This window comes from Theobroma cacao, chromosome 4 (assembly GCF_053813885.1).
Source record: "Theobroma cacao isolate CCN51 chromosome 4, ASM5381388v1, whole genome shotgun sequence".
Lineage (NCBI taxonomy): Eukaryota > Viridiplantae > Streptophyta > Magnoliopsida > Malvales > Malvaceae > Theobroma > Theobroma cacao.
In genome coordinates, this window is record NC_142642.1 from 902,756 (window position 1) to 912,295 (window position 9,540).

At 35.1% G+C, this 9,540-nt stretch overlaps 3 protein-coding genes across 4 annotated transcripts; 1 reads left to right on the forward strand and 2 right to left on the reverse strand.

Moving 5' to 3' along the window:
• Positions 1–1,374: 1,374 nt before the first annotated feature.
• LOC18600796 (phosphoenolpyruvate/phosphate translocator 2, chloroplastic-like) lies at positions 1,375–4,733 on the reverse strand. Its single transcript, XM_007031465.3, has 9 exons — positions 4,171–4,733; positions 3,648–3,770; positions 3,425–3,577; positions 2,710–2,795; positions 2,511–2,595; positions 2,219–2,338; positions 2,032–2,109; positions 1,817–1,946; positions 1,375–1,716 (listed from the first exon to the last, which is right to left on the reverse strand). The coding sequence occupies exons 1-9, from the start codon at positions 4,543–4,545 to the stop codon at positions 1,640–1,642; spliced, it is 1,227 nt and encodes a 408-aa protein (XP_007031527.2). The 5' UTR covers positions 4,546–4,733; the 3' UTR covers positions 1,375–1,639.
• A 683-nt stretch (positions 4,734–5,416) lies between these two features.
• On the reverse strand, positions 5,417–7,650 carry LOC18600797 (S-adenosyl-L-methionine-dependent methyltransferases superfamily protein). 2 transcript variants are annotated; one of them, XM_007031467.3, is made up of 4 exons: positions 7,490–7,650; positions 6,652–7,157; positions 5,986–6,230; positions 5,417–5,862 (listed from the first exon to the last, which is right to left on the reverse strand). In XM_007031467.3, the coding sequence occupies exons 2-4, from the start codon at positions 7,098–7,100 to the stop codon at positions 5,624–5,626; spliced, it is 933 nt and encodes a 310-aa protein (XP_007031529.2). In that variant the 5' UTR covers positions 7,101–7,157; positions 7,490–7,650; the 3' UTR covers positions 5,417–5,623. The 2 variants fall into 2 exon arrangements, with proteins under 2 accessions (XP_007031529.2, XP_088661353.1); XM_088805227.1 differs by having other exon boundaries at positions 6,652–7,124; positions 7,490–7,636.
• A 526-nt stretch (positions 7,651–8,176) lies between these two features.
• On the forward strand, positions 8,177–9,236 carry LOC18600798 (uncharacterized). Its single transcript, XM_007031468.3, has 4 exons — positions 8,177–8,306; positions 8,475–8,580; positions 8,668–8,745; positions 8,877–9,236. Exons 1-4 carry the CDS (start codon positions 8,247–8,249, stop codon positions 8,927–8,929), a joined length of 297 nt encoding a protein of 98 aa, XP_007031530.1. The 5' UTR covers positions 8,177–8,246; the 3' UTR covers positions 8,930–9,236.
• The last annotated feature ends 304 nt before the right edge of the window (positions 9,237–9,540 follow it).

Here is a 9,540-nt window from a genome sequence, read left to right on the forward strand (position 1 = left end):
GATACTGGAGTTGGTGAAATTGCGGCAGTTAATTAAATCTACCTTGCCTGCTGAAAGAAGTCAAATCCTCTGCTCTCATTTTTGAGCCCATCCCTTGTCCTAAATCCTCTGTTTTTTCTCGACTGGTTTATACATGTATTAATAGGTAATAAAAAAAGTAGACACGTGGTAATTACTTTGTGAGAGTTGAAAATGAAAAATGGAGCAGAGGATATGGCTTCTTTGGGAAATCAATCCTTGATCTAAGTATTTCAGTCCGTTAAGATTAATGTTGTTTCTTTTCACATGTTTCTGATTTTTGTCCTGGTTCCTTGTCCCAAACCCTTTTTCTTCTCCTTTCTTTTACTATTGGTTAATATATGTAAATTTAGTAATTCATATTTTTGTGTTTTAAATATATCAGACATAATTAGATATGAAATACGTTAAGTTTAAATACAAACACAACACGAATAATATTCATGTTTTAAATCTGAAACACGTATTTGTATACGTTTAATAACCATATAACACGACATAACACGTTTAATAAATTTATTAAATACGTCAATATAGGACACAACACTATTAAATAAAAATATTTAAAATTAAATATAATTTTATTATTTTTTAAAATCAATAATTATAAAAATAATTATAATAAAGTAAAATAATAATAACATCAACACGTTTAATAAGTTTATTAAATGTGTCAATATAAGACACAATACTATTAAATAAAAATATTTATAATTAAATATAATTTTATTGCTTTTTAAAATAAAAAATTATAAAAATAATTATAACAAAGCAAAATAATAATAACATCAAATGTAACAAAGTAAAAGTTCAAAATTAGTGTTTGGGTATAACATAATTACATTATTATTTTTATAAAATTTTAAAAATGTATTAAAATAATTATTTAAAATTATTTAAATAAGGTTAAAATAGTCTTTGAATATTAATTTTTAACAGATTGATAAAAATATCATATATATACACGTTTAAATATGATAACACGATTAATTAAACTTGTATTAAACGTGTTATTTGTGTCTGACACGTTAATACATAAAAATTTTAATATCTTAAACGGGTCAAAAACATTTAGACAGTTAAACTCAAACTTGTTTAATTACGTATGTTCCTGTATCGTGTTAATGTATCATGTCTAAATTATCAAGTCTAAATATATGTATTAATTAGTAATTAAAAAATAGACACATGAGAATTTGTGAAAGTTAAAGCAGGAAATTGAGCAGAGGATTTAGATTCCTTTTTAAAGCGAACTTGAGAAATTGAGTGATTGCAAATGCATGAAAATGATTTGGTTTCCCATAGCCAAATCCGCATGAAAATGACCTGTCTTGTAAGGATTTTAAGATTAGAAAGAGATTATAAGGTGGCCAATTGATAAAATCCAATATGAATGAATAGCCATTGCTACAACCCAATGCAAGGACATCATTGCTTTAATGCCCCCTAAAAGGCTTGTCAGGTATAACTGCTTTACATTTGGTTTTAAAGAAAAAAAGGGTGCAAAGATAGCACATTTTATGATCATTTGTCAGTGTAACAAGAAACTTTACATCAGCTGATTGGAGTTAAAAGTCTCTGTTGAATAATTAGATACTGACCACTTTTTCTTTAATACAACTTAGGCAGCCTTCGGCTTTGGCTTCATTCGCTTTGATTTTGAATACAAGAAGACTCCAGTAAGAGCCACGGCAGTGCCTGCAGTTCCAAATTAGTCACAGTTATATAAAATGGAAAAGCTGATCAAACTACAACTGTCAATTTGCCATGTTTTAACAATGGGTATGAACAATTTTACCAAGGGAGTTAATGGGTGAAACAGGAGTTTGGAAGAAGATAACTGAAGAGACGATGACCACAACTCTCTTCACACAATTTCCTACAGAGTGGGTGACTGGTGATACCATCTGTAGTATCATGTAGGAGACCTGCCAAACATAAAACATAGCATTTTGACATTGATTAAAGGACCAGAAATAAGGATATAAATACTCTGAATACTAACAGGCTCACCTGCTGATAACTGTGGAAACAGAATCCAGCCAGAAGAGATCTTATGCAGAGCTCTTTAACATTCAAGCCTTGGTTTGCCTTAGCTCAAGAGAAAAGAAAACAGCATCATGTTGGATGTTTACTAAGTAACAAACTCTGATTGCTTTGAGCCACCATCAACATTATGCTTTCTAGATATGCTACTTACAGCAGATTGTAGATAGGAAGGAGTGAACTTGACACCTTCCAGTAAAATGGCCGTGGGAACCAACAGGATAAAAGAAATTATGGTTATCACAGAGAAGAGATTGATGTTGTCCAAGGTGTCCTGTTTAAACAAGTGAGGATTAGATCCCAATTGAACAATGCCATGTATTAAAAACCGCTTGGCAATATCAAGAGCAGAATTATCATACTTCTGTGATTAAACAATGTTGATTCAGTCGAAATTAAAATGCAAAAGCATTGTAAATTTGAACCAGAGTTATGTGTTTTTTTACCTCTTTTCTAACCATGAACTTCTTACTAAGCACATTACGCGATTGGTTAGTCACATTAGAAGCCATTGCACTGGAGAAACCAATCCTGTTCCAGTATAGCAAGACTTTTGTCAAGTTTAAGAAACAATACCAATCAAAGTTAACGATGAAGAAACATGCATATTTCGTCTTTTCGATTAAGTTGATCAATGTTTCTTACCAATTAAAAGATACCTCAGTGAATGAGGCTAATGCCACCCCACCTACAACTGGTATGAGGGAGGATAATATCCACAGAGTAGGCCACTGTGAACATGAAATTGTAAAAAACTGAGTCAAAGGGCTGAAAGATAAAAATTTAATTCTCAAATATGAGATGATTTGTGAATCTGTGTCTATAACTTTGCTTGGTCATGCTGAAAAGCACATTAATCAGAGAAATTTCTGGTATAGCTGGCTATTTTCCCATCGTATCAACAAGCAATGTCTTCTAAATATTATCACCAAAAGAATTAGCCCATAGCTAGAAAATGACCTTTGAGGTACAAAATAATAGGAGACAAGTCAGCTTAAATTAAATCCTTGTAAGTATAAAAATTAATAAATGATTGTTTCTTAGCAGCTTTTGGGTTCTTTTGGGACCCCTAAGCCTAGATTGCATTATGGATTTTTGTAGAATAACTTTTGCTGCCCACATAATTTTGGCAAATAAGCTTGCTTGACAAGTCAATCTCCAAACTTCTATGAAAGCTTATGCTGGAGGGGGAACAGAACTGAAAGCTGAAGAATTCAGAAGAAAATCTTCTTGGTTTCAACTAATTTCAAGTTGCATTTATATCAAGAAGGAGATGCCTTTTCTTCACTCTTAGCAATTGGGGTACAGGTAAAAGAAGCAAAGTAAATTTGTTAGAAATCCTAAGTGCAGAAACCATTACCTCTCCAAGAAGCAGAACTGAGAATAAGACAGTGAAGAAGGGCTCCATTGCTTTAATAGTGTGAGTGAAAGAGACATTAACTTGCCCAAGACTAACATTGGTCAAAAGGTTGCCAAGTGTGTGAATCACAGCCAATGGAATGATTGCTGCAAGCTGAAAACAGCTTTGTAAAATTACTTATTACAGAATAGAATCAGATATGAGATAAAAATCACAAAAGTACCTGTGAACGAGTAAGCTTTGGCCTATGGTAGAGATTAGATGCCCACATTATAAGTATCATCAGAGTCCCACAGCCTACTTGGAAGGCTGTAACTGTTGCTGGAAATGTATAGACCTTCAGAACCTTCAGGAGAAAAAGAATGTGCTTTGAATTGTAGCTCTTTTAAGCAATCATATTACTTATTAACCTTTCCCATGAATTATACTTCAAATACATCTGCCTTACAATTTCCCAAATGTGACTGGTACATTGAAAACTAATCAAAGCCGTCTGAGATAACTTATCAATGGAATTCAAGATTTACTTAGTGCTTTATATGGGTTATGGGATCTTTCGCTTCCAGAGATGAAAAGATGTCCTTATGCAAGACCACTTTGTATGGGTCTGAACTCATTTTTTTCCTAGTTTATTACACTTTTCAACCATTATAGCTTGGAAGATAATACTTAGAAAGAAGCCAAGAAATTGTTTGGACAACAGAAAGAAAATAACAAATAGAGATTAAAACAAAAGGATATAGAACCTGCTTGTTGTAAATGTTGAAGTAGATGTTCAGAAGATACCAAATTGCAAACATGGCTCCAAGTTGCAAGGTCCCTGACAAACCACTAGAATCCTTTGTCTCACCTTTGTTTCCAGGAACCGATGCTGCTCTGACCTTAAAACTATCATCATTTCTTCCATTTGAAACGACGAATGACTCAGAGATTCGAGCATTGAAGCTTGACCACGAAGAAAGATAACAAGCTTTTTGACATGAAAGTCCATGTATGGAACTGAGATCTAATGGTTTTAAAGAAGACGGGTTTGATAGCGGACTATATCTGGGGTTGGTGTTTTTATTTAGAGGTTTGAAGAATGAAATTGTAGGAGACAGAGCAAGTGCAGTGCTCTGCATTTTGAATGTTTACAAGAGGAAGGCAGGGTTCATAGAGGTTGGGGTTTTAAACCTGCATGGATACAAAATGTGGGGCATGAACGGAAAAGGCATTTCCTCTTGCACTTGGCCATTTGCTCAATCAGTCTTGCGGTTCACATTCTTGAAATGCACGTGTAAAGTCACTAGCAATCGGTGTTCAAGGTGATACAAACATTGGACAGTAAGGTCAAAAGACTAAGGGACAGTGATGAATAGTTTTTGTTTTGAAGCGGGTAGTTTGAGCATCATAATTTCAGAACCTTCACCACAAATTGAAGTAGAGGTGCATTTTAAAGCTTGATTCTCCAATATCCATACTAACATATGAAGTCAACAGTTTAAGTTTCCACCCTGTCGGTTTCTTATTATGGATAAATGTGAACTTATAGACTAAAACCAAAGAAATCAATTATCCCAAGGCTCTGCATAATTCATTTGGTGGAGATTAGCTGGACCTGGAAATGCATGGATAGCATGAATTCTCCTGTTTGTGTACTAAAGCCGCTCAGACAAAGATGTGGCAATCGGGGCTCCAATTCGAAAGGGAAAACTAAATCATGGACCGCATAGTTCGCCAACTTGATAATCCCCTGTAATCCATTTCCAAGATATTTTCTACCAATCTAGGAATCTAATTGGAAGATTCTATGGTTGATATGAAGATTGACTAGCAATGAGGATTCCTGGAACACTACATTTTCTTGTGAAAACATAGATATTGCAGATAGAACATAATTATATGATAGGATCGGCAAGAGCTAATTATTATTCTTTCCAAAAATCCAGGTCAAAGACATTATCAAGTACACCCAAGTGTTGAAAGAAGTATCATTGTCCCATCTGTGTCACGTGCATGCTAAATGCCAATCTTAATTGCAAACTTTCAAGCATATCTTATAGTTGAAAGCAACATGGAACATAACGATAGCCTTTGCCAACTAGTGACAATAATAAGGAATAAAGAATTTAGTCATTGAGTGAGGTCAGAACTAATCATAATACAAGGATACAAAATCTCACTATACTCTTGAATAGAGATGGTATGAGTAAATGTTTTTCACAAGATGCATTTAAGTCTAGCGAACGTCAAATATCCAGTATGCCCTCTAGCCTCAGCAGATGGCCGAGCCATGACTGCTGGAGAACTTTGGTGGTCCCTCACACTTCCTTCACCTGAAGGCTGCCTCCTCTTGCATGGAGGACATGCAACGGAAGTACCTTCATCAACCTTGGAGCAATCCATTCTCCATTCACGAACATCATATGAGCGAAGCAGTATTTCAAAGGTCCTTATATCTGTGTGTTACAAGCAATTTATACTTTAGATAGAGTAAGAGAGAACACTTCTGAAAAATGTACATTGCCTTACAAAAAAAGATACTGCTAGAGCAAGACAGAACTAATTTCAAAATAGGCTACCTGTAAAGTTTGATCTAAGAGTTTCACATGAGCGTTGCACTTGTTCGATGCATGGTGAGAAGGAGCACAAAATTCCATCTTGCTTCAACATTTTTCCAGCTGAAGGAATGGCCAGCCAAGGTTGTGGTAGGTCTAGAAATACAGAATCTGCCAACCCAGAAAATTCATCTGGAAATCCCTCACCCTGAATATCTCTGACTCCCACAGTGACTAATGTGCTTATGCCTGTCTTCTCAAAATCCTCTCTATTAAAGGAGAGAAAAATCATAACAGATTAGAGAATGACTCATGTATTCTCTCTCTAACCAATGCATAAAAGAATAAAAGAAAACAAATAATATACAGTCCACTGCTCTGCCAATTGTTCAAATTATAAATGAGTTTTAAGAAAGGTTCATTGTTTCTTAATTTTCCTAGTCAAACAAATCAGTTGAGATCCATAAACTGTGGTAATTTATTGAGACTATGAAATATCGCAGCAACAAAATGCAGAGTCTAAAATTAAATCAACCCAAATAGACTTAAGAAATCAAACTAGAACTCAAACTCAACCTAATTAGTTACTAAATCATATTTCATAACTCAAGCTTTGAAACTGAAATTTTCATCAGGAACAATGAAAGAATATAAAAATGCACTCTCACAAATAAGAAACAAACTTCTTACCTAGCTGAGGCAGCCCTCTGTTCATGGAAATCAAATGTATAAACATGTCCTGTTGGAGCCACAGCCCTTGCAAGTGAGGTTGTTAAAGATCCACTTCCAGTCCCTGATTCAAGAACCAAACAACCAGGAACTATTTCCAAGTACATAATCACAAGGCTAATATCCGCAATATAGAGAATCTGGGTCCTGTGACTTAAAACTAAAGTCCATAACTCTGGTGTTGGAGTCAATAGGTAAACGAATCCATTCTTGTTGCTAAACACTTTGGACCCAAATGGCTTCCCAATCCAATCTGAATGTTTAAACACACCGAAACGATTTTGAAGAACCGAATTCTTACACACTTTAACAGCCTTCATACTGTCATGCCTCTCATAGACAATAACTAAGTCTCCATCTCTAATGCACCGATTAAAAGAAATCTTCTTTGAAGGATCCGTAAGCAACATCCTTAATATATTAAATTTTATATGCTGAGCCAATAAAAAAGCAATTACCTGTCAAGACTGAAAATATATTTCATTCATTAAAAAAGCTTCGATATTTTATGAATTACTTAGATAAACAAAATGGTTTAACATGTAACTAAAGTACCAAACTTTAGTCCCCAAAAGCCAAAGCATTTCAACTATTATAAATTTCTCCTAACGGTCAAAAGTTTCCACACAAAAATATTTACCACATACCCAAAATTTACTAAGAATAAACTATCCCATAAAATACCAGAAAGACCCAAATTCATGAAAATGGATACACATTCAAAGCAGATAGAGGGGAAAAAAAGAATCACTAATCCCATGAATATTTAAGCAATAAAGTTGAGAACAAGAAGACTAACCCAAAAGATATTTTGACTTAGACAGCGAGATTCTTCTGATAGAAAAATTGTAGAGTGAAGGATCAGGTTTTCCAGTGAAGCTGAAGGAGCGGAGGGAGAGAGCATGAAGCAGCTAAAACCCGGGGTTTTTTCAACTTCTTTTGGCCAAGTAGGGCTTTGGTGTGGTTTTTCATGGGCTTTTATTTGTCGGCTGGACTATGACAGAGGCTCCACATTATCTACCCATTGAGCCCAATCTGCTTGCCAACATGATGTAGTTTCTTGGGTTTTATTCATTGGCAGGACTAGGATAGAAGCCCCATCGCAATGTACGCAGTCAGGCCCGATCTCTATCCAATACGATTGTAAATCATATATAAAATTTTCATCATATTAATCGTTGTTTAAATGGGTTACAAGGAGAACCAGTAGGTGATAGGTTAAATATCAAAAGAGTTATGAATGTTGGTAGAGGTCCACATCAAACGTTTTCCATCTTAAATAACCTGTTTCTGTAATGGAACAAGCATCGAGTCTTATCGCTTGAAGATGAGGTGAGCCTAACCTCAAGATTTCTCAAGCTCTTTTGGCCCTTCACTTGGATATTTGTGGATAACGGCCCTTTCTCAGTTTCTCTTTCCCCCTTCATTTGTTCTTATTATGCTTTTCCTTATAAAACCAATCTAAATATCTAAACACAAATATCTCAACCTACATCACTTTTTGCTTTTCCACTTTCTCTCTCTCTCTCTCTCTCTCTCTCTCTCTCTCTTTCCCAATGTACCATAAGCATCAACTCCCTTGTTTGCATTGCCAGCCACATGACTACATTAGAATGGTAAACACCCAGATAATTATGTAACTGTCTCCCAAACTCTTGGGGATACAAAGAATCTTCTGCCTTGTTTGCACATTGTTGTGACAAGTTAAGATGGTTTCTCAATTCTTTGTATAACATCAAAAAATTCTTTTTTTTTTTGAAGCTTTGGGGTGATTTTGTTTGTAGGTTCAACATATGATAGAGAGGTGCCTGCTCTTTCAGATGAGCAGAGATGACTGTGTCAAGGCACTTGCAAAGCATGCCAAGATTGAACCAATCATCACCCTAACAGGCAAAGTTCTCCTACTCTTATCTCTCGCCTGGTCGCTTGTGTGCTATGTTATGTGTGTTTGACATACTTAAACTGATGCTTCTACAGTTTGGAAAGAGTTGCTTAAAGAGAACAAGGGGTTCTTTCAAGCATACTTCCAGGCTAATTCTCCTAGGCAGTTCAACAGTAAGGCCAACAAAACTTTGCATGCTAATAATTTTGTGAAAAATCAAAATCTTGTTGAAAAGCTCAAAACTAATGGATTCTTCAAGACATACCCTTCTTATAAAGGAATGTATTTTTTATATCCTATGCAGATTGGTCCACTCAAAGCATGGCTACTTTCAGAAGAAGAAGGCATTGGCGTTGACTCAGAGCAATATGATCATCAAAAGCGCTATGAATGAACTTCTAGTTAAAGACATAGTTAGAAATTTAATCAAGTGATAAGGAACTGGAGAGACCTCTGCTGCAGCCTGCAGAGTGTAGAATATTGAGTACAATCTGCTGGGTCCTTGTTATTTCAAGTATTCACCTACTGGTAAAATCAGGCAGACTAGGATAATGTAGCAGGTGATATTTATGTTGTACTTCAAGACTTATTATTATGACTGCTGTATAAAGAGTTGCATACATGAATGAATGGATGATAAAAGGCAATGCTTAGTTCTTAAAAATTAGCATAAAGCAATTGTATTGTTCTCTTATAAACCAGTTTCGTTAAGCATAACCGGATCAAATTAAGCAATATTCGCATAGGTTTAGTGCCAAAGACCAAGAGCAGATCCTTTACTTTTATGAAATACTGTTCTTGAGTACTAGGCTACTAGCAAAGCAAGTACTGAAACTATTGCTTGATAAATCTCAACATGCTTTCACCTCTGGCTTCTTTAGGCAACCACACCTGATGGTACCATGAAGTTGGAAATTCTGGCATGAACACATTATCACATAGATCCAGCAAATTGGATTCCAAGTCAA